This window comes from Artemia franciscana, chromosome 4, assembly GCF_032884065.1.
Source record: "Artemia franciscana chromosome 4, ASM3288406v1, whole genome shotgun sequence".
In the NCBI taxonomy this organism is placed as follows: Eukaryota; Metazoa; Arthropoda; class Branchiopoda; order Anostraca; family Artemiidae; genus Artemia; species Artemia franciscana.
In genome coordinates this window covers 15144233-15170383 of record NC_088866.1, presented here as the reverse complement: position 1 = coordinate 15170383, position 26151 = coordinate 15144233, and the positions used below count along the sequence as shown (strand labels likewise).

The following is a 26151-nucleotide window of genomic DNA, read 5'->3' as shown; positions in this document are numbered from 1 at the left end:
GGGGGGGGGGCATTGTAATACCTAACATGTGGCATATTTTAGGCTATGTTAGGCTTCGTTTATCACGTTCCAATCAAAACAATAAGTTTGTCCTTGTTAGTATGCCATCTCAGATAAAAGGTCAATGGGGACTTTGGACTATGTTTTTGAATATGGTTATCTTTATTGTTTTCTCCTCCCTAAAGCTGGTTAAAGAAATTTTATCTGATTTCTTTATTTGATTATTTTTTGTACATCCATTGTGTGTGTTTTTTTTTTTTTGTTTTTTTTTTTTTGGTGATGAAAAAAATTATTGACAATTTTGTCGTTCATGTTCATCTCGGGTCGAATATGCACCCAATATATACTCGATAAATTTTGATTTTTCTATGTTTCTGGCCACTGTTATGTTGTTCACACGAAATTATTTCCGCTGAAATTAAAACAATTTTCTTCCCTGACATTTGGTGAGTTTGAATTGGCAAATAATGTTTCTTAGCAGCTTAAAGATGTGTACATGTGTTGAAACTAAACACAGTTTCAGCTGGTGTTGAAATTTTTAACGGTCAGTAACGCTACATTGTTCGTGAGTTTAGTCCTTGCAATTCCTATAGGAGCGTCTATTTAGTTCTTTTATGTCTTGTAAGTCATTCCAAAAACAATTGAGCGTTTCAGAAGCCAATTTGACCAAGCCAACCTTCGAGATTTTTTCAAGCTCTATTATAAAAACACATAGACATTCTTTATGAAATGAGGATTAATGTGCACACACAAAAAAAGGCAAAACATGTTTTTTTTTACCATCAAACAATAGTCATTTCTTGACCAACAATTTGACCAACCCAAATCAGAAATAAATTTCTGAGCCTTCTCTATGCTTAATCACGTGAGTCTGATTATTTCAGAACCTAAAATATTTTTCTTTCAACTTTATGAAATTTGAGTTAATTCTGTTGGATCAGAATTAGTAAAAATAATTTTGGAAATTAAAATTAACGCTTTTAACTTTTTTCGAAAGTGACAGAGGGACCGAAATTCTCATTTATCGATATACTTTTAGGGCTCCCCAGGTCTTTCGTTGTTTTACTTGGAGACAAGACATCCGGACGGAACTTTGAACAATATCGATGTACAAAGGCTTAAGGATAAATTAGGCACCAAGCAACTGCCTACTGCTGAGGTAAGAATAATAAATTACTAATTCAGGGATTACATTCTTTGAAGGTAATCTATTTTTGACAATGACGATTCTGCTGTGCTTGTTCGTGAAACACTACCTTTCAGGGCTCAAGCATAAAAAAAACAGTAATATAAAAAAAGAATGTTTTTGGAATTCATTTTTCTTCAGTAGCTATTTTCTACATAAATAAAGTTAACGGCCTTTATTCCTGGCAAGGCAAGCCATTATTCACTTTGAACTAATACAGAATAACACAAAAAAGATGTATCCTCAAAAATAGGCTTTAGATGGCTCTTTCTTTGCTTTTTTTTCTTCTGGAAATATGGGTATTAAAAGCTTTGTTCACATAAAAAAAAATTGTGGAAAAAAGAAGAAAGTATGTGTTTTGATAAAGGGATTTTGCAAATCCCTCAGTATTGTTAGTTTAGGCGGTGGGAAAAGTATTTGCAGTTTAGAACCTGAAGTATTTAGAATATTTTATAGTAGAAAAAAAAATTTTGGTTATTTGTTATGATTTGAATTCGCTTAGTTGAGTACAACCTGTAGATTATTATTTAGAAGATAAATTTGAAGTGAAGGTGTCTGAGTAGTGTTTGGAGTATAGACTAACCTAATAAATTCACAGCACTGCTTGAAAATCTCTGTACTATTGGAAGAAAACCAGATTTTTTAGAGTTTCTGTTATCATTTGTTAGTCCTTCATTTCGACTGACGTTAAATAGTCTTTCCATGGTTTAAAAATATGTCACTATCTATCGATTGTATGACTGTTGAGACCAATGGGTTGCATTATAATGAGTTATATTGTAATGAGTTGCATTATTATTTGTGTATGTTGACTTTTCATTTAATGCAAAATAATTATTGGTCAATTTATTGTGAAGATTTAGATTCTTCACTGAAAGTTATTTATATCTTAGTCGGTAAAATATTGTTAAGAGCCTTATAATTTAGTGTTTTATTTTTCTGCAGGCTGCATAAGGACGTTTCTTCTTCTAAAATAACATCTTTTTTTTTGTGTGGGTTTTCTTTTTTCAGTGAAGCAGTAGTTCTCCAAAATCCTACAAATATGTGGAAAAATCGTGAGTTGGTTTATTTGAGCTAATCTTGTAGATTTGTAATGAATCGGCTTCTAAACAATATTTTTTTTGCATTAAGTTTCAGTTTTGATCTTCAATTTTGACGGGACAACTATGTATTTTTATTTATTTTAATTTTTTTTTTTCCATCTAGAAAGTAAACCTTATAAATTAGTCTTTTACTTTCTGTCGGCTACTTCAGGATTATACTGCACCCTACGTCGCCTGGATGAAGTTTCTAATTTCTCATAGTTTAGAAACCCATAGGTTTATATGATATACTGAAATGAAATAGCAATCTGAAAGAGATTACAGATCTCAGAACGGACACCTCAAAATGTATAGAAAATTTTGCAAAGCGCTGAAAATGTATATCATTTCCTGCTGGAATGCTGAAATATAGAAGATGCACATCGCTGAGTTTACAATTAACGGCCAGTTTTTCTTTTACGATGATCTGGGATGAGATAGGGAGTGTGAAGGGCTTTTGCTTTCGTTGAAAATTAATTGGAAAATATCAAAAAGAGAAAAAAACAAATATATTTCTGCATTTTTCCATGACATTGCTTGTTGTGTCATTGATTTCCTGTGGAGTATTTAATGACTTGGTAAATTAAATTCTCAAAAGATAAAAATCTGTTGACAAATTGACAATCCTTTGCAAAAGGCCTGATAAAAGTGGTTTACATTTTGAATGGGCATACGAAAACAGAATTTTCACATTTTCTTTAAATCTAATAAATTGACGTAAGGGTTTTTGAAGTCCGTCCTTGCTTTTACCTCCTCTGTTCTAAATGACCTCCTTGCCCCCTCCCCTCCTTCAAAAAGAGACAAACTTCCATTTGTTATAACTATGAATCATCCAAAATCTTAGGCCTACGTTCCTTACACTGGTAAACAAGCCCATCGCGTAGTTGTTTCAATCATGGCCACACACGTAGATGCGACCACAGGTGCTGTTATAAACTAGTATAAGTTTGTTGCGAAGGCGAAATTATGGGAATTCCGATATTGATCCAAAAATTCGTCAAAAATGATGTTGGACCGAAACAAAAACTGCACTGTTGGAATCACTGTGGTCAAAAACCTATATTAGAGAAGTATAGTTTCCCGTGTTGAACAATAAGGAACATTACTTTTCCGCATTGGAGGCAGTGGTCATCATAGCGATCTTCTTTCTTCTGTTTTTCTTATGAGTGATCATACTGAACCAATAGTAGTAAAATGCTGGGAGAGAGCTCGTTTGAAAGGAAATTATTATATCTGATGTTTTTTTGGTAACAGAAGATAGTAATAAAATATAATGCGACTTTGACAAAACCAGCATCTTCATATACAAGATTAAATAAAAAAAAAACAAGTTTTTCTTAGCAAAAGTGAAGAGTGAAAATATGTCCAACAGAGTAAAAAAAATTGACATTATAATGAATAATCAACTAATAGTTAAAAGAAACAACCTAATAAAAATGAAACCAATAATGAACTTATAAGTTACAAAAAAAAACTAGAACTCATGGTTTATTGCTTAGCCCGAGATCTTCCGCAGATTTTCAAAAGTCATAATTCGAGGCCCAAGTTTGGGCTGTGGTCACATCAACTGGAAATTTCCCGCAGAAGAGCAGGTAAATTTTTTCTCCCATATCGCGTAAAACTTATTGGATATGTCTTTTGAAAACAAATGCCTACGTAGACTTCTCGGCATCCACTGGACCCTGAAGGTAGCGAATGAGCACATTAGAAATATCACAGGTCAACCGTCCCTCATCGAGACCATACGAAGGCGTAGATGGACCTACCTCAGACAAGTGCTGCGCAAGAATGAGTCTAGAATCCCCAAATATACATTTTCTGGTTACCTGGAGGCACCCGCCGCAGAGGAAGACCCAAAAACTCACTCTGCCATACCTACAACAACGACCTGCGGCACCTTCACGCCTCAATACAGCCGAAGTGGGAAGATATCGTCGCAGCCGCAAGTTTCAGAGATGACTGGAGACTCTTCTTGGACGCCCTTGGCGCCTAAGAAGGCACAGGAGGATCTAAGGTCTAAGGACCTTATAACAATGTAAAATGAAAACTATGATTAAATGCCTAAAATTGGAAACCATAGTATTTGAGCTTTGCTATTTATCATTCCTTTGAGGTTGTATATTTTTTTTCAGCTTTTATTGCATGGTACGAATGCCCGCCTCATTGGTAAGCCAGGAAGAGGAGTTGCGAATATCAGCAGCATGCTAACCATTACCAGAATACATAATGCTATTGCAAGTGTCAGTGCAATGAGAAGGTATTAGTTTCTTCCCATTTGATATGATGTAAGTCATTTAATCCTATATAAGGACACTTTTCAATATGTCAACAGAGGTTACTTTTGAAATATTTATGCAACGCAGTTGGAATGTGTGTCTTAAGGTTTACTTTGTTTTTGCAACATGAAGAGTTGTTGCAACCTGTGGTTAACTCCATGGTAAAACTTTTCGAAATGTTTTAAACGATTAAAATAAAACAGGTGTAATTTAACGAACTGTAAGCAAGGAGTGACTCGGAATAATAGTAACTAAAACTCTAAAAAGGAGGAGTTTCGATAGCAATCAATGTGTCGAAAGAATTGTCCTTTTCTTCTGATTCCAAATATATATAAAAAAATCACGAAGTTTAAAGTTACCCATTAAAGGCTACAAAGCCGAGGAAACCTCTAATCTCCCTTTACTTGGACTAAATCTGAATAAGGGTGTTTTGTGGCTATAACTCCCTTTCTATAGCAAAAAAAAAAAAGTATTTTTTCGTTGTAAAATAAAAGATTTATTTTGTATCATTGCCACCAAAAAAGGTGAAGAGGTAGACAAGGGACAGTTCATGAGCACCGTCAGGAAATTTACCAGGAGGGGGAAGCAAGTGCAACTAGGAGCATTGTTTTTATCGACGTCGAAATGAGTATATTTACTTCTGTGTTTATTTATTTTTTCATTTTTAGTAAATGGCAACTCGTGCTGATAATGACCAAAACTCTAAAAAAAAGTTTAAATAAGAAAGTGAATACTAAAAGATTTGGCTTTTTGGTGACTCCCAATGTATAAGATTCATTTAGTTTAAATTTGCCCATCAAAATTTACGAGAGTGAGAAAATGTGCCCAATTTTCCAAAAGGGCAAGTAACTTGATGAAAATCTTGCCATTTAATTCCCTATATAAGAGAACTCTGAATGTATGGGTTTGAAGCCATTGTCTACAAAAACGTATTTTTTTTTTTCTGTGAATGGTCACGATGCGTGTTTTGTTTGTTTGTTTTTGTTGTTGTTTTTTTCCTGGAGTGATCATTTGGAACATTGGAAGTGTCTCATTAGAAAAAAATGAATATTCTACTGACCTTTTTAATTACCAAAAAAGATTGTGCTGAAACGAAGTAGTCTTTCCTGCCATTGTGTGGCGTAAAACGACAATTTCAGCCAAAAAGGTGCCAATAAACCATCGACTGAAAATCCATTGCGAGATAGCCAATCGATTTAAATTTATCGAAAAACCATTTATTTAGATATCTATTTTCAGATATAGACATGCCTTACACGGGTGCATTTGTTCCTAAAGATGCATAGATTCCCACTAAATAGACGGGTAATATGAAAATTCCCTATAAGTCTTCATTATACTAAGACTTAAAATAACATTATGTATGGTAGTATATAATTTTGCATCAGCCATTTTGTAGGGGGCCATTGGAGCTTTGTGTTGGTGAAGGAGTGTGCCCAAAACTTAGAAAATAAGCTTGTATGCCTAAATTTCCCATTGGTATCCTCGTGGAACATCTCTATAAAACAGGTTTGTTCGAAGAATTTGCCTTTAAAACGGTGGAAATAATGGTCTTTTAAATAATTTTCGATATTCCATCCCCCACTCTCCTAATGAATACTCGAGGGGTGCCTTTTTCAGGGACGAAAACAATTCTAGAAGCACTTTTAAGAACGTTAGAAAGGGACATGAAGGAGGAGGAAGTAGCCCTGCATCACATTTGCGAGAACATTGTATCGAACAACCCGTAGTAACAAACTATAAGTAAAGAGCGACCCAAAAGGTGGTGCCTTCTTGGTTGAAAATGTGCCGTCAAATTCGAAATGTATGAGAGACTTAAAGACACTTATCTTCACTCAATCAATGTGTTTACTTTACAATACCAATGTCGTGTTATAGCAAATATACGCACGCTATAATACGTGTATGTGTTTTTTGTATAAATAAGATAAGAAATATTGCAAAAAAGCCTGCGGGCCATAACAACATTGAATACAGTCTATAAACAAAGCTCAGGAACCAAATACAACTTTAGGTAATATAAATAAAAAAATAAAAAAGAACAACGAAAGAACGGATCAGAATACAACTATACAACAACAATACACCTAACCAGCTATCCACTAAACATGATTTTCTATGTTGAATCCCTAAACGAAGAAACTTGCACAACTGTTTAATAGCCCATGCGTTCCTCTCAGCCATCCGCTCAGTTAGCCAACAGTCACTCCCAAACTTTCGTCCAAAACATTCCTTTCGCAATTCAGACAGCTCTTTACAGTCGGATACAAAATGAAATAAGTTTTCATTCACACATCCACACATAGGGCAAAAATAGGGTCCAGCTGACAGCCTAAACTTTCCCAAAATAATGTTCCTTGTAAAACCGTGAAATTGCGTGTTTGTATTTACGATTTATGATGCTTTATGTTTATGATACATACAGAGTAAAATTTTTCTACCCTCAAAATTATGGGAAGCGAATAAAAGGTAGACTAATAAGCATTTGACGTGTCACTCTGGAAGGTGAAAGGTGATCAACGACTTTGATTGTAGTCGCTCATCATGAAATTTACAGCGAGTTCGGGTTGTTTCCGACGGAATGTAGGTAAGGCTCGTAAGTTTTGTATTCCTTTACACAATTTTTTTCTCTGTCTGCTTGCCTTAATTTATTTGCCCCGTAAATTTCCAGTGGATCTGAGGAATTTCCAAGCAAAAAGGTGCATGCCTCTGAAAATCATCATTTTGAAGCATAATTGACGAAAGGTATTCGCTCAAAATTTATAGCCAATCAGTGGAACGATTTCTCCCTATATTTCTGCTAAAAAAAACAGTAGTTGTCGTAAGCCGCGTACTGGCCAACTTTCTGCCTCCGTGTATACAGAGTGAATATCCTTGTATGATTCCAGCACAAACAAGGTACATAATGCGTGTCTTTGTGCTGAAATAGTAATGGTGGGGGAAGTAGAGAGAATTCTGGTCCAATTTGGTTAAATGCAATTTATTATGGGCTCCCTTCATACCACATGACATTTTCTTAAATGTACTTAAATCCCTGTTGTTCGAGCAAGGTGACACATGACTATGTATCAGAGAGCTTTTTGTTCATAAGGGAGGTGATTCAACTGGAAGTTGAAAGTTCTAGTGCCCTTTTTAAGATTAAAGAACTAATAAAGGGTAACCAGGCCCCCTTTCTTCCCTTTCTTTTTGCTACTCCCTCTATCCACCCCATAAAGTTCAAAGACATTGGTTCGAAACTGTTAGGAACTATTGTTTCAGTCAAAATGCATCAATTTTTTTGTTTGTGAGGATAGGTGGCGCATAAATAGGCCAAAAACTTTTTGTCTGTGATCAGTTTGAAGCTTACAGTCGTAAATTGTTGGGGCAAGAGGCTTGTCAGCCCTGTTATGCTTGATCTCTTTTTAACCTGAGACCGATCCTTGAAAGCTACGAGCCGTCCGAGTGTACAAATATTCTAGGGCGCAGTCACCCCTTAAAAAGGCAAGAAAGGAAATTGAATGAGGAAAGGGGTCAATAACTTTTTTCCTGATCCTTGAGTTCTTGGACAAAGTCCTGGAACTAGGAACTAGTCCTGGGACTTTTTAACTGAAAGTAAGGGGCAACTTTAAAACATAAAACGAACATAAACTATTATGTATATGAAGGGGGTTACTCCTCCACAACACATTGTTCTTTAGTTTAAAGTTTGACTTCTCTCCAATTCCTTAAGAACGAACGACTCCCGAAACAATATTTAATTTTAAACATTTATTATTAAATTTTTAATGCTTGTATTGAAAATGTATTATCAAAAATATCGACTATGTGCCTACTAGGACCATCTGATATCTCATATCTGGCTTATGCGGATGACCTTCTTCTGATTAGTCAAACTGAGTCTGGTCTTGCCCGTTCAGTGAAGTCAGTTACTTCTGCTTTCCGATATATCGGCCTGTACCTAAATATTGACAAGTGCGAGTTTCTTGTTTTCAATGGTAATAATTGTTCCGAATCACTATACTGCGGTGGTTTTAGTATTCCTCTTGTTAAATCGTTTCGTTGGCTTGGTATAACAGTTTGCGATTCTATAAATGATCTCCGGTCTCGTGCTGTCAAAGATATTAGTGATAAGCTGAGGCTCGGTTACTCTAAGATTGTAGCAAATCGTAGACACTATAGGAGAAGAGCGCTAACTCGGCTTTACTCAAATTTTTGTGATCATTCTGTGCTCTTCTGTTCTGGTATTAGGCCACTTCTGTTGACTGGTGATCTAAAACGTATTCGCATAAATTATTACGGGTACTGCAAATTTCTTTTATATCTACCTCGTTCTTACCGGAATACAAAACTGGTTAAAAAGTATTGTGCGACAGATATTACTGGTGCTTGCGAAAGATTATCTGCGAAGCTAGCTATTGAAGCGCTTTATAGGCTAGGATGTTTTCATCGCCTTATCCGTCTTTTTTCTGTATGTGATTAAATTTGTTTCTTTTGTATTACTTTTGCTGTTTTTCTTTTGTATTTTACTCCACTTAACCTCTGTTTTGTGAAGTGGGTGATAAATAAATTATTATTATTATTATTATTAATATGTTTGTTTAATTAGAACAAGAAGAAGCTTTTTTTAAAGTAGTTTAAAGAGCGGGGTATTGTGGAGGAGTAACCCCCCTTCATATAAGTAATAATTTCTGTTCGTTTTAAGTTTTAAAGTTGCTCCTTACTTTCAGTTGAAAAACATGTTGTTTTTTAATCCTTTGACAAGGGCCGTAAATAATGTGAACTGCCAATTGTTTACAAATCAGTTTTATAATGAAAAAAGGGGGATTTTTTTTTATATTGGGCGTGATATTGGCTTGTAACTTTCAAGGATCGGACTCAAGTTAGAAAGATATCAAGCATTTGATCGTAGGAGGAGAGAGGTATCCTGGAAAGGGGCCAAATAATTTTTATCCCTAGTGTGTATAAAACTTATACTCATCTGACTATGGGCCAAAAGATGCTTAATGAAAAAAAAAAGATATTCCAGGCCAATACACTATTTCAATAACATGGTTTAAAAAAAGGTCCAGATAATGTATCTCCCATTTTATTGAAACATAAGTGTTCAAGTTTTCGGGCTAAGGGAACCTCAATGCAGAAAGAAAACAAATTACCAATTGGCTCCTCCAAATGTAGCCCAATGAAGGGCTAGAAAGGTGCTATATATATATATATATATATATATATATATATATATATATATATATATATATATATATATATATATATATATATATATATATATATATATATATATATATATATATATATATATATATATATGTATATATAATATATATATATATATATATATATATATATATATAGACAACTTATTTATATATATATATATATATATATATATATATATATATATATATATATATATATATATATATATATATATATGTATATATATATGCATACATATATACATATATACGTATATCTATATATATATATACATATATATAAAAATAAGTTGTCTGTGTGTGTGTGTGTCTGTCGAGTGACGTCATGTTTTCGACTGACGAAATTACAGACCGGGACATCGGGACACAAATGACGACCGGGACACCGGCACATAGGGAATATAAATGACGACCGGGACACTCAAAGAGAAAGCGACCGGGACACAAAGAATGTTCGATTAGCAATCACCATCAACAAAGCACCGGGATACAAATGACGACCGGGACACAGGGAGCATAAATGACGACCAGGACATAAGTAAAAAAAAAAACTAAAAAAAACTAAAAAAAAGGTAAAAACTACAAAAAAAACTAAAAAGAAAAAAAAACTAAAAACTAATAAAAAAAACTAAAAAAGCTAAAAAACTAAAAAAAACTAAAAAAGAAAAAAAAACTAAAAAAGAAAAAAAAATAAAAAAAGGAAAAAAAATGAAAAATAAAGGAGAAAAACAAAACTAAAAAAAATAAAAATAAAAAAAAACTAAAAAGAAAAAAGAAAAAAAACTAAAAAAACTAAAAAAAAAGTAAAAACCAAAAAAAAAAAACTAAAAAGAAAAAAAGGGGGAAAATACAAAAATTTATTTCATCATATACCATTTCAAAAACGAATGTATATACAGACCGGGACACCGGGATACAAATGACGACCGGGACACAGGGAATATAAATGACGACCAGGACACAGGGACTCAACTACAGCGGGGACGCCGGGGGGCACAGGGGGATATATGAATGACGACAGGGACACAGGGAATGTTCGATTAGCAATCACCATCAACAAAGCTCAAGGGCAATCATTAGAATCATGAGGTATAACTAAAAAAACTAAAAAAAGGTAAAAAACTAAAAACTAAAAAAAAGACCAATTCAAAAACGAATGTATATACAGACCGGGACACAAATGACGACCTGGACACCGGGACACAAGGAATATAAATGACGCCCGGGACACTCAAAGAGAAATCACAGACTGGGACACCGGGACACAAATGACGACCGGGACACAGGGAATATAAATGACGCACGGGACACAGGGACACAACTACAACGGGGACGCCGGGGGCACAGGGGGATATATAAATGACGACGGCAACACAGGGAATGGTCGATTAGCAATCACCATCAACAAAGCTCAAGGGCAATCATTGGAATCATGAGGTATAGATCTGAATACGGATTGTTTTCCCATGGACCATTATATGTTGCATGTTCAAGAGTCGGTAAACCTGACAATCTATTTATATGCACAGACAATGGAACAGCAAAGAATGTTGTATATTCGCAAGTTTTACGTAGTTAAAAACATATATATATATATATATATATATATATATATATATATATATACTAGCTGTTAGTACCTAGTTGGTGGGGGCGCTTCGCGCCCCCCCCCCCCCCAAGCCCCCCGCGCGCGTAAATCGTTACGCGCCATATTAGTTACGCGCCATTGTAGTTGTGTCCCTATGTCCCACCTGTGAATATAGATATATATATATATATATATATATATATATATATATATATATATATATATATATATATATATATATATATATATATATATATGTTTTTAACTACGTAAAACTTGCGAATATACAACATTCTTTGCTGTCCCATTGTCTGTGCATATAAATAGATTGTCAGGTTTACCGACTCTTGAACATGCAACATATAATGGTCCATGGGAAAACAATCCGTATTCAGATCTATACCTCATGATTCTAATGATTGCCCTTGAGCTTTGTTGATGGTGATTGCTAATCGACCATTCCCTGAGTCGCCATCGTCATTTATATATCCCCCTGTGCACCCCGGCGTCCCCTTTGTAGTTATGTCTCTGTGTCCCGGTCGTCATTTATATTCCCTGTGTCCCGGTCGTCATTTGTGTCCCGGTGTTCCAGTCTGTGATTTCTCTTTGAGTGTCCCGGGCGTCATTTATCTTATTTTTCAGTTTTTTCCTTTTTTTTTAGTTTTTTCTTTTTTAGTTTTTAGTTTTTTTTTGTTTTTTACCTTTTTTTAGTTTTTTTAGTTTTTTTAGTTTTTTAGCTTTTTTAGTTTTTTTATTAGTTTTTAGTTTTTTTTTAGTTTTTGCCTTTTTTTAGTTTTTTCAGTTTTGACATAACCCACAAACAACTTATTTTTATATATATTTATTCATATTTTTTTAGTTTTATTTTTCTCTTTTATTTTTCAGTTTTTTCCTTTTTTTTAGTTTTTTTCTTTTTTAGTTTTTAGTTTTTTTTTTTTTTTTACCTTTTTTTTAGTTTTTTTTAGTTTTTTTTAGTTTTTTAGCTTTTTTAGTTTTTTTATTAGTTTTTATTTTTTTTGTAGTTTTTGCCTTTTTTTATTTTTTTCAGTTTTTTTTTAGTTATTAGATTTTTACCTTTTTTTAGTTTTTTTTTAGTTTTTTAGCTTTTTTAGTTTTTTTTTTCTTTTTAGTTTTTTTTGTAGTTTTTACCTTTTTTAGTTTTCTTCTTCTTTTGTATTAGTGTGAAATAATTCAGACGTCATATGCGAACAAACATGACGTCACCTGATCCATCCACAGATCCACACACAGACAACTTATTTTTATATATATATATATATATATATATATATATATATATATATATATATATATATATATATATATATATATATATATATATATATATATATATATATATATATATATATATATATATATATATATGTATATATATATATATATGTATATATATATATATACACATATATATATATATATATATATATATATATATATATATATATATATATATATATATATATATATATATATATATATATATATATATGTATATATATATATATATACTTACAACAAAATACGAGCAATAAAACTGAAATGATTTTTTTAAATAGTCCAAGCATCCTTACTTCAGTGAAGTTCAACCAGGATTCAAATTATTATTATGATTCATTTATTATGATTTAAATTATAATATCAATGTCTTAAAAAAATCCCTATTGTTCTTCTTGTTTTTGATGTATGTGATGAAAAAACAGTGTGGTCTTCGTCGCTATTTAGAAAAGGAAAAAAAAACGTTTAAGCCACTAATGTACAATCATTGACGAACCTGGCATATAAGACGGTCTAGTGAAGTTCAACCAGGATTCAAATTATTATTATGATTCATTTATTATGATTTAAATTATAATATCAATGTCTTAAAAAAAATCCCTATTGTTCTTCTTGTTTTTGATGTATGTGATGAAAAAACAGTGTGGTCTTCGTCGCTATTTAGAAAAGGAAAAAAAAAACGTTTAAGCCACTAATGTACAATAGTTGACGAACCTGGCATATAAGACGGTCTAGTGAAGTTCAACCAGGATTCAAATTATTATTATGATTCGTTTATTTGATTTAAATTATAATATCAATGTCTTAAAAAAAAATCCCTATTGTTCTTCTTGTTTTTGATGTATGTGATGAAAAAACAGTGTGGTTTTCGTCGCTATTTAGAAAAGGAAAAAAACGTTTAAGCCACTAATGTACAATAGTTGACGAACCTGGCATATAAGACGGTTTAGAGAAAATGATTATCAATATTGCCTGAAAAGCAATTTGTTTGAAACTTTAACACTAGTTTGTCGTCCCAATAAATGTATGTCTAAACTGATCCTTTTCTTTGGGGGGGCATCAGCTATGATTCTGCAAGGTTTTTTAGAATATCATTCATTTCGTGAAATCACTGTTTTACATGATAAAGAAAATACTGGAGTTTCTATGTCTAGGCAAGTCTGGTGTTCTTGTGAATATCTGTTTTCCAGCTTCCTGTGAGTCGTGCATATGAGATGGAAAGCTAAGCCGGCTGGACAAGCCAGTTCACAAGTACCGTTTTTAAAAGTTCTTATTCAATCCAATTTTAGCCTTTTGCTCCTTTGTTGCATTAATAAACGCTGTTTTAATGGAAATGAGCCATGTGCAACAGTGAATGTCTAGTCGTCTAAGTGTTCTTGTCCTTTGAGGAGACGAAAAATTTTCATTTTATGCCATCGTTTTGTATTTCAGAATTATCGCCCTAGCCAGAGATTACGCGACTCGACGTGTTACTTTTGGAAAGCGTTTGATTAACCATCCTCTTCACATGAAAACTTTGGCTCGAATGGAAGTTGAAACTAGAGGTTCCTTTTCTTTATTGATGGAAGTTGCCAGGTAAGGCATAACAAAAAGTATTGGGGGATTTAAAGTAGTGTTGTAATTTTTCCGAATTCCGGGGGGAGGGGGGAGTTGGAGCCAATTATCCCGAATCAAGTGAAGATTACAGTGAAAAGTGAAAAACGGGTCGTATAGTACCATAAAAGCAAAGATATACTAAAGAAAACTCACCCGTTCCTGTGAATGCTTGAATTATGCAGACTTACCTTAGTTTGACAAGGCTTTTGAAGAAGCTAAATTTCAATTGGGGGAGGGGGAAACAAGGGTGTGGGAGGGCAGTTGCTCCCCCTCCGGTCTCATAGGAAACTATGGCCCTGATTTAGAATGTATACAAGGTACTTGATTAAGCTTTATGCTTATCTGTTTCTGTATTTGTGATAACTCTAGTTTACTCTTGAAGTTGTCAATATAATATTAAGACCTTGATTCGTCACTAAAATAAACTCTATGGCAGAAGTGCGCACAAGTTTTAAGGCTTAAAAAGGAACGACCAGCTTGTTTTTCTCACAAAAGGAAAAGTTGCATAACGATACACCCCAAAATAAGCTTTACTTTTTTGGTTAAACATATCTAACCCTCTTTCCCTGCCTCAGATTATTTCTAGTATTGGCTTTATCAGACGTTCCCTTGATGACGTTATATGCGAATATCTGACTTTGACGTAAATGTACTGAATGATTGAAGATCCACCCATAGAAATGTTTTTCTTTCTTTTTTTTGACAGATAGTATCATCAGTTATAACGCTAATCAGTGATGGCGTGTGACAGGTAGTTTGATCACATTAACTCCTAATTAACTTGGCTGCATCTGAGCTTTGAAGCCTGAACCAATACATTTGAAGTCAAAACCTTATTAGCTTTGGTTAGTGATATATCAAACAAATATCAAATCAAACGAGCCATAAGTAAAAAGCAACCAGTGGCAGTATTAATTGAGAAGTTAAAAGACGGATTTACAAACAATGTATTCATCAAAAGAACCAGTTTTCTACGTTGCTTTGTACGTCAAGTTTTTAGAGTTTAAAAGTTAGCCATCTAAACCTACCAGCTTAAGGAAAGGGTGGGAACACCTCAAAAAAGAAGATCTTAATGAAAGTTATACCATCAAATTCAGCATGTGCAAGAATACTATAACCATAGGCTCCTACTTTCCATATGCAAAAATACGAAATTTTTCGTTTTTCCAAACTTGTTATTTGATGAATATTGGAATTCTGGGGGGCTTTCTTGTTTATTGTTTCTATGAGTGGTCGTTGGAACAAATGGTCATCGAATGTTTTGAGAGGGCTGATTGTGACGGAAATTCAAAGGTATATTCTGCTTTTGAGCTACTAAATGAATTGTGCCATATGTCTCTAGGATGGCACACCCCCGTAACCCCTGTAAAAAGGGTTTTTAATTATGAAAGCTGCTTATTGTTTGCACAAAGGTGTTATATTTAATAAAGGGGCGTATTCGATCCTTGGTATCTTGTTAGCTTGAAATTTTCGGAGATCTTTCTTTGGGCCAAGAAAATTACACATTTTCTGGGGATTAGGAAGGGGGGGATCTTAAGATATTCCTTAAACAGTTTGTTCCTGATTAGTTGTATTTTGAGTGAATCCTTACGGATCGTTCACTAGACCAACATTATCAGAATTTGTCTAAAGCACACTCTGGAGACGACATGCCTACCTAAGTAAATAAAAAGACGTTGTATTCACCTGATTTTTCAGATTATTTACGATATTCAGGGAATTATTTAAGGGATCAACTTAGAATTTTGAGGGATTGTTCGAAGGTTGAGTGGATTCATAATTTTTACCTTGGGAGGAGAAGGTAAATCAAACGACACTATGTGTTTTCTCGTCTTCGAAAAAGTATGCTTGCAATATCCTACGAGCAGCTTAGATGATAGATTTGAAACTTTTTGGCTCTGTTTGAGGAAAGAAGGGGGAGGACTGGACAAGGGAATTAAAATTTTATCTTTGGCAAGGGGAAAGGGCAAACCAATATCAATGTCTCAAATTCACACAAAAATTACGACTTTCCACTATGAGTTTCTATGAGTCTTGTAATTTATGCATAGTTAAGTGGCTTATAGATGGAAAAGCAGAAAATGGTGTCCGGTTTTAAGTAAAGCATATGCGTAATATCTCAGCAACAGCTTAGGGTATTAAATAGAAACTTTCAGGGAATTTTGAATGGAAGTGAACACTGAATTATGGCATGGGGAGAAGGGCAATATCAAATCAAAGACTATTTATACATCCAGGCGATCCCAATGCCAAATCTGCAGTGTGTCAAGAATGGAAATTAACGACTTAAGGGACCCAGTTGGTATTTATGGTAAATATTGAATGGGGGGGGGAGGTAATTATTGAATTCTGACCTGGGGGACAAAGGGAACTCACCGAAGACAATAAATTCTTGAAGCAAAAGTGGTTCTTTTGATTTTTAGTGCGAAAGATTTACTTTCTTTGTTTATGCTTATGTGCCTTAAAGTTTAAGGCAATGAAGACACTTCAATTAAAATTTCAGAATTAGTCAAGGACCCACGATAAAGAAAGATCACTAGAAAATAGTTACCAGGCTTTAATGATCTAAAAATGGTTCGAATATGGAACTTAGGGCAGAAACAAGCGCTGAAAGTGAATATCTGGCGGAGCATTCAAAATTTGTTGCGTAAATGTGAAAAAGGGCGTATCTGCAGAAACAGAAAAAAAGGATTGGTTATATTTTTATTCTAGGCAGCTTTTTGAGCATTTTGTCGGGTAGAATGTTTGTCTATGAGCGTAATTTTGAGATTCAATTCCACTAATGAGGGATTTCAAGAGTAGAGGGGAGTATTATCTTTCCACTCTACTTTTCACATTTACCTTGCCTTAATTCGCACTTGCAAACATTAAGAACTTATGAGTTCTTCAACTAATCGACATTAGTGTGAAAAGGCTATATTCTGTGCAATACTAAATATTTTGCAAGTTCTCTGCCCTCCCTTCACCATAACTCCCTCGATGTGACACATATCTTTTCACGCTTGGACACCTTCTTTGCGCTACACTTATGCACCTAGCGCTAATTTTACGGGAGTGCTACCTAGCAATGCGATCGCATTGCACGAACGTCAATTTCATCACTTTGTTGATAATCAAAGATTTTAAAGCCAACAAAGGACTGACTAACTGTCGCAGACAAGAAGTATGTAATACAGACGTCCAACTAAAATAATTTTATGGTACCAATAATTTAGTGCTTGTGCTTGTCTGTCCTCAATGTTTTCTAAAAATGTTTCAATAAAGGTTGCCTAGTTAAATCGGGGCTATTCAAATATTTATTACTTCTGAAGAAGAGGAAAGAAATAATTTTAAACGGTATCTATATCGTTTGAGTACATATTGAAAATTTTTCTGGCAAGTGCATTCAAACATGATAACAAGGTCATACTTTGCACATCTGAGACAGCCTAAGACAATAAATGGCAGTCATAGGTAGTCTTGTGTTTTTGTAAAGATTATGTATGTCCTCTTGTTAAATAAACACAATAGCCTAATAAGAAGAACGCTACATTAAGTTTTTTCTTCAATTGTTTTATACTAGTAGACTTATGGGCTAGCAGACTTATACTGGCTTAGTAGTTGCTACTATTACATCTTGCTTATCTTATAGCCGCAAACTGAATTAATACCCTACCTTTTGTTGCCTTAGTTTCGTCTGCTTTATGACCTTATTAATATGAATGAAACTTCAGGGTGTGATTCTCCGCATCACGAAGATAGCTCGAAATTTGTCGAAAAGCAGGTGATGCTCGTAAAAGCGAGCATCTGGAGTGTGTGTTCGGCTGTCTGGAGAATTTGAAGACAGGATGAGAGCTGTGTTTAAGTCATAATGTTAATTCGCTTAGTTTCGAGGAATTGCTGTGTAGCACCAGAATGGCTCTGCACGTTGCCTTTTGCTTCAGAAACGGGCTTGAAGGGTGACTGTCTGTGCTAATGATACTGATGTAGTTGTGATGCTAGTGGACCAATTCCTTCGTCTCCTTATCATTTGTCCCTGCTGAAAGTGTTTTTCCGAGCTGAAAGCGTTGCCTCCTACAGAGGGGTCGTTTGTGGAACATTGCAAGAGTTCTTGCTATCAGCTTGCAATCTGGAATGCCTCATTGATTGGAAGACCATGTCTGCCAAGTCATATGAATTATGGATGGTAATTTTCTGGACAAGATGTTGTTCCTGTTGTTCCGAGTGCTTCCTCGCTTCCTTCGGGATGTTCACAACTCTTTCGTGAATGTAGAAAAAAGTGCAACAAGAACTGTAAATGCCTTCTTCGATTTTGTGATGTTTTCTGTGCTTGTGCCGGAAAGTGGGATAATTCGCTCGAAGAAGTATAACATATGCATAATTCGTGGTCATTTTCTTTTTATTCTTTTTCTTTCTTTTTTTTCATAAAAAGCTCTATTTCTGCAGCTATTTTTTTTTTATTTGGATGAAACTCTGTCGAGGCTAGGATTCAATATCTGTGCACTTTAGTTTATTACAACTCGCTTCTGATTCGACGCCACTAACGGAATGGAGTCGCAAAGGTGTTCTCACCTTCCTGTGCAACCCAAATTGCTCTGTTCCTCCCCCTTTGAACATAACTCTAATGCAAGTACATGAAAGCTGGTTTCTGATGTCACCACTTAAGTAGGTTTTAATAATGTGCAGTTAGGAAGCTAGACCTTCTTGTGCTCATCATTTTTTCTTTGGCCTCTCGGTACCTTATTCTGTTTCACATTTTAAGCTCAATTTCCTCTCATCTAGGTCGAAAAATAGAAAATATAGCTGATGACGCATCGATTATGGAAATTAGATGATATTCGCTTTGACACACAAAATTTTCGTTGCTCCCGCCTATATTCGTTTTCAGTAACCAATTCTGCCCCAGATAAATTCCTCAAACTGTCTTTAGCTTGTTGAAGCCTGTGATGTTAGAGTTTCGTTGGCTGGATCCCTGACTAAATCAAGGGAACCTTTATCAGGAAACAAATCTGGTTGTATTGATTCTTGGTGTCCTGTTTTTATTCTGATTTTCTAAACACCAAAAAAAGGACTATTTAATAAATGAGCTCAAATGACATTTATTTAAATTAATTTGAAAAACTTTTTCCACGAAAACAAGTTTTTCAAAGAAAAGTAAAGAGCTCGATAAAAGCCTTGAATGAGCAAAAATAAAGTCAAATAATCTTCCAAGCGTAAAACTACCACAAATCGCTACCAACAAATAAATGAAACTCAAAATGAATAGAAATTGCAATAAATGGCCGAGTAAAACTCAAAGCGAGCAAAACTTAACGTGAGTAGGGCTGATAACCCCTATGCCTTCTCAAGAGTAGAACACAGTTTGCGCTTTATTGAAAAAAAAATGACCGTGGATTGTCACTTAAATTGACATTTACTGACATTTCTTCGTTAAGGTTTGACAATTTTTTATTTATGAAAGCAAGAAGGGTGAAAACATTTCAAGCGTATTTTTACGCTGAACAAAGTGGCTATCTCAAAATTTTGATTATATGTTTTTGGAATTGATGGGTGGGCGGGGGCTTGTTGCCCTTCAATCACTTTGACTAATAAAAAGGGCGCTAGCCCTTTCAATTTCCAATCGAACGAGCCTTTTTTGAAGTTTCTACGACAGCAAATGGCCGTCTCAAAATATCTACCAGATGCATTATGGGAAAGTACGAAGTTTGGCGGGGTGGGGTTTATCCAGTCTCCGATCATTCTAGATCTTGAAAAGGGCACTAGAACTTCTGATTATCATTCCAACAAGCCCCCTCCGAAGTTTATACGGTCTCCCTTTCTATATATACCGTATATGCCCCCAGGGTATAACTTACCTTGCCTTGAGGGCTCGTTGGAGGAGAGGGTTGTCATCTTCAAAGACATAGTTTCTGGTCCTTTCAAATACGTTGATCAAAATGGATATCTCAAAACTTTGCTTGGATATGTTTAGGAAAATAGTAGGCGATGGAGGGGGGTTTGTTGCCCACCAATCACTTTCGAATATTAAAAACGACACTGGCCCTTTCAATTTCCAATCGAATAAGCTGTTTTTGAAGTTTCTACGACAACAAATGGTCATCTCAAAATTTCTATCAGATGCGTTTTGCTAAAATACGAGGTTTGGGGGTGGTTTCCACTCTCCGATCACTCTGAGTCTTAAAGGACATTAGAATTTCTGATTACGGATCCAATGAGCCCCCTCCGAAGTTTATACGATCACCCTTTCTATATACCTTATATGCCCCTAGGGCATAACGTACAGCTCTTTCCCTGAGGGCTGGGGGGGTTGTCATTATCAAAGACAAAATTTCTGGACCTTTCAATTACGTGAAAAAATAGTTAATCTCAAAATTTTGTTGATACGTTTGGGGAAATGGTGGACTTGGGAGGGGGTTAGTTGCCCTCCAATCACTTTCGACTGCAAAAAAAGGGCATTGACCCTTTCAATTTCCAATTGAATGAGCTTTTTTTTGAAGTTTCTACGAAAAACAAATGGCCATTTCAAAATTAAAATCAGATGCATTTGGGAAAAAACGAGGTGTGGGGGGAGGGAGATATCCACCCTCCGATCACTCCGAATCTTAAAAAGAGCAATAGAACTTCTGATTACCATTCCCGTATTCCCCCTCCAAAGGTTACACGATCACCCTCTCTATATATACCTTATATGCCCCCAGGGCATAACTTACAACCCTTGCCCTGAGGGCCGGGGGGGGGTTGTCATTCTCAAATACATAATTTCTTGACCTTTAAATCACGCTGAACAAAATGACTATCTAAAAATTTGGATTGGATGGGTTTGGGGAAATGGTGGGCGTAGGAGGGAGATTAATTGCCCTTCAATCACTTTCGACTAATAAAAAGGGATCTAGTCCTTTCAATTTCCAATCGAATGAGCTGTATTTGAAGTTTCTAAGACAACAAATGGCATCTCAAAATGTATAGATACATTTCGGGAAAATATGAGGTGTGGGGGGTGGACATCCACCCTCCGATCACCATGAATCTTAAAAAGGACACTAGATTTTGACTACCAATCGAGTGATCTCCCTCCGAAGTTTATACGATCATCTTTTCTATATATACCTTAGATGCCCCCAGGGCATAATTTACAACCCTTACCTTGAGGGCTGTGGGGGGCGGGAGAGTTGTCATATTCAAAGATATAATTTCCGAATCTTTCAACTATGTTGAACAAAATGGTTATCTCAAAAGTTTGATTGAATGTGTTGGGGAAATGGTGGGTGTGGTAGGGGGGGTAGTTGCCCTCCAATCACTTTTTAATATTAAAAAGGGCACTAGTCCTTTCAATTTCCAATCGAATGAGCACTTTTTGAAGTTTCTACGACAGCTCCTTCGATGCGAAATGCCCTGGTCTAAGCAAAAAAAAAAAAAAAATAATGCATTGTGCCCACATCGCTCTTTGCTTAGTGCCTATGATAAGCAAACACTTAAACAAAACATTATACAGTAAGATTCTTGAAAAAAGGAGCAACAATACTCGTCTGTATTTGGGGGTCTGGCATGCATGGGTGGAATATTCTACTCATATTCCAAAATACCCATACTATAGTATAGTATATTTGAGCCGCATTTTCGGAAACCGCGGGTCTCAACACGGGTTGGACGCGTGTAGGGCAACAAGTGTTTTGACAGTGTGGGTTTTACCACCAAAGCACAAGGTTTGGACTCTCTCTGCTGAAAACACCTTTTGGTGGGATTAAAGAAAAGAATTTAAAAATTGCGTAAAATGAACTTTTAAACCGATGTTGATTCAAGTTGCCTCGAGGTTTAATAAGAAAAAGAATTAGATCAAGAAGTACAAAGATATTTGCTCGTTTTATTATGCTTCAGATTTTCATTGATTTTTACTGTTTTCGCTAAGAATAATTCAATCTTATAAGCTGTTTCTATTATTGTATTTCAACAGTACCTTAAAAAGATGTATAAATTGGTCTTATTGTTAAAGATTAAATGTATAGATAGTTTCCAGCACAGTGACAAAGGCCTAAAAAAAAATGAACAACGGATCCTAATGAACAATTTTCAACAACTATAAACTCAGGTTTGTAGCTAACTTTTAAATTTTAACGCCAATTACTGTGAACTCCTTGTTTGAACTTGGTATTGAAGCAGGTTCCAGGTTTAAGAAACCCGGGTTTAAACACGATAGAAAACACAGTGACTGAAAACGGTTGATAGCAGACTCGTGTAGAACCCAGATTTCTGAAGACGGCTTAACCGGTATTAACCCGTGTTGGTGTTTGAAAACGGAGCTTTGGTGTAGAATCAAAAAATTTGTGTTTACGAACTGCAAAGTAAGAGTTACTCTTGCCAATAGTAAATAAGACTCTTAAAAAGGAATTTTGACTATAATCAATACATCAAAAGAACTGACTTCCTGATTCCAAATATATGTAGTTCATTAAGTTTGATGCTACACACCAAACGCTACGAGGCTGAGAAAACTTTCCTAATTTTCTAAAAATGAAGAAAACGCCCCCAAAAAGGCAAATGGTCTTAGTGAAAATCAAACTATTAGATTTAGTGCATTGGAAAAACCTACTATGGAGATTTCAAGCTCCAATGTACAAAAATGTGGAATTCTGCAATTTTTTCCAGGGGAAAGATCGCAAGCATGCTATTTGTTTTTTTCCAGAAAGATCGTATCGAACCGACGGTCCTAGAAGATTGAAAGAGGGCTCATTCGAGCGGAAATTAAAATTCTTAGAGCTCTTCTAGCGTGACAAAAAAAGACTATGATAAGGGAAAGCGCCGTTTTCTGCTGTTTTGTGGCACTAAACTACGATTTTGCCCCATAGAGGACCAAGTTGATATTGATGATAAAATTCTGAGATAGCCCCCAAAAATATATATTTAACTACCCAATGGCTTTTGAAAAGTCAAGTACTCCATTCATGTAAATGTATTTCGAACCAAAAAACCTTCTTGTATACACCAAGTGAATGTGTTCTCGATTGAAAGAGACAAACTGGCATCATGTACTATATTTGTTGGCAGTGGTGCCATGTCTGGGGGAGGGTTGATGTCCCTCCTCCTATGTTTTCAGCCGATGGTGAAAATTATTTGAGAGTAAAATAAGTTGCGCGAAGCACCAGTATTTACTGGCTCGATTTTTTTCTTAAACTCAATGAAAGCTTCATTCGATAAAAATAAAAGATCACATATTTCAGTCAATAAAAATGTATGGATAGTTTCCAGCACAATGACAAAGGCCACAAAAATTGGAACAACAAGTCCTAACGAACAAATTTCGTCAACTGTAAACTCAGGTTTGTAGTTCATTCTTAAATTTTAGTGCCGATTACTATGAACCCGTCTTTAAACTTGGTATTAAAGCAGGTTCCAGATTTAATAATTTAAACTTAAAACGGACAGAAATCACTCTCAATTAATAAATGAGACCCAAAACGAATAGAAATTTCAATAAAGAATCAGTCAAAACTCGAAACAACCATGGCTTACCGGAAACGGAGTGCGGCTTGAAGCTCTTTAAGTCTTCTAAAGGTAAAAGCGTCATTAGACGTAGTAAAAAGAAAGTAGAGCGTATGTAATTATTGCTTTATGTGCTAATTTGTCAGAAATCTTGTTTTGGCCGGTAATAAACGTCAAAAGTTCAAATTATAAATTTTAAATACAAGATCTTCTACCAAGTTTTATAATAATTTAAACAATCATCTGTTGGAATTTGCCAAAAGATACCCCCGGCGCGTACGATTTGAGATGGCACACACTGCTCTCTTATCATTGGCTGTAAGTGATCACACAGGATTATTTGGTTTAGCTGCTGGGAGTTCTTACACCGACCAATCAAATATTCACTGTGAAAACTGTGTGTGATAGGATTTCTTTCTTAATGTTTTAATCCCTTCTCATTAATTACGTCGAGCAAAAAAGAAAGAGGTCGGACGAATATGTATAATATAAACTCACATATACAACAGAACATGATGGGAGTCATCGTCCTAACTGCAGGACTCGTAATACCAAATTGAGAAGTTCTAGTCTAGTACTAACAAAAATAAAAGAACACTTCTTTGAGCCTTATGAAGATGAAAAATACAAGAATACGATGTTTGCCGAATTCATGGTTAGCAAAGCAAAATTCAGCGACTACTCTGCTTGTTCTCAGCATTGTATTCATAAATAAATCGATCCCAAAGCTCGGGATCGATCCCATAGCCTGATCCCAATTCATGACAAACCACCCACTATTAATGAAACACTAAAAAAACACACATCCAACTGTGCTGAAGATGGTGAATATCATACGAGGAATAATTGCTAAAGTTAATTCATACCAAATGCCACTGTCAAATAACGTCATTAGCAACTGAATAGAGGACATTAGCAAAGACATCTTGGCTCAAATAGTAGCAGAACTGATTTCAAAGTTGGTGAAACACAATCTTCAGCTTCACAGGACACATATGTTTCCAATCTAAGCAAGCTTCTCGTGCTATGTCAAAGGCGGCTTAAAAAAGGAAGAAATTCTGTATTGTAAGCTTCTTGCAATAACAGCTAAGGCAGCCGATGTGAAGAAACTTGTGAATATCTTTTTCAGGGGCAGTAATATTTCATGGGATATGGTTTCTGGTGTTTGTGCGGATGGAGCTCCGGCCATGCTGGGAATAAAATCTAGTTTTGCTGCTCACATGAAAGCTGATGCACCACACATCATTTTCCGTATTTTATTCTGTACAGGCATGAAATAGTAATAAAAACCTTGAAACTTTGCATCCAAAACAGTAAAAAGTATAAACAATTGTAGTGGAATGTGTAAACTGTGTGCAAAAAGAAATGCTCTGAAGCCACTTCTTTAGAAAGCTGTGTAAAGAAAAAGGATCTGTAGTTGATGTATTTATTACCATTCAAATGTCAAGTGGTTAACCCGAGGATATGTACCGAATCGCTTTTGTTATACTTGTGAAATTAGCTCTGTTTTGTAGGAGAGGCAACATTGTCCAGTAGATTCTTCGAAGTAGATGCTCATTCTCATTTTAGCATACGAGACGGATACCCTCGTAGCTCTCAATAAGCAGACGGAGGATGGTGAAGCTAAATGCTTTTAAAAAAAAGCTACCGCTGTGGAGACGACGAACATAAAGCGGTAATTTGGAAAAATTTATCTGCTAGATGACTTTTTAAGTAAGAAAAAATATTTATTTGAAATTGGAGACATTTCTGTTCCAGTAGAAATTAAGCAAGCAATTGCCACGCACTTGCATGAGCTTCCAAAATCTCTTGGTGGATAGATCCCTACAAGAGATTCATATTCAGCATATGTTATGCAGCCGTTCACATTTAGTGTTGAGAGAGCCAATATCAACGATGAAATCATTGAAATTAGCATAGCTATGTTCAGCAGCAACTCTTCAGAACGACAACTATTTCAATGTATTGGTGTTGACAATTATTAACGTGCCCTTTTATTGCTATGAAAGCTCTTGAGTCTTTCACACTGTTTTATACATCATGTTTCTGTGAGCAATCCTTAGTTAGGATACTGGACATAAAAACGAAGAAAAGTAGCACACTTTGTTGCGAAGACGACATGATTGACACTTGCCAGGGTAGAGTCGCACGTTTCTGAACTGTTCTCTGAAAGGCTGCAGCAGAAGTTACACAGATTTGCAGTAAATATTCATTATTATGTTTTTGTGTGATAATGTTTATTTTGTGCACCTTAGCATTAACATATACCTATTTTTAAATTTGATTAAAAATTTGTGTTTAATCTTTCTAATTAAGAAGATTCGACGAATGTGCATATTAAACTGGTAGGGAAAAGTACCTCCAACTAGGCTAGGAACTACTATTTTAGAAGAACGTTAACTCTACTCCTGCACGTAGCAACATATGTTCGTTTTAAGTTTGGCTTGTTTATTTGTTGGAC

The 26151-nt window shown here is 35.1% G+C and overlaps 1 protein-coding gene across 1 annotated transcript in view; it reads left to right on the top strand.

Moving 5' to 3' along the window:
- LOC136026039 (acyl-CoA dehydrogenase family member 11-like) overlaps positions 1-26151 on the top strand; it is a 68111-nt gene that overhangs the window by 26158 nt on the left and 15802 nt on the right. Inside the window, exons 5-7 of the mRNA XM_065702199.1 lie at positions 1040-1159; positions 4401-4525; positions 14070-14213. Of these exons, the coding sequence (XP_065558271.1) occupies positions 1040-1159; positions 4401-4525; positions 14070-14213 (389 nt within the window). The remainder of the gene's footprint in view (positions 1-1039; positions 1160-4400; positions 4526-14069; positions 14214-26151) is intronic.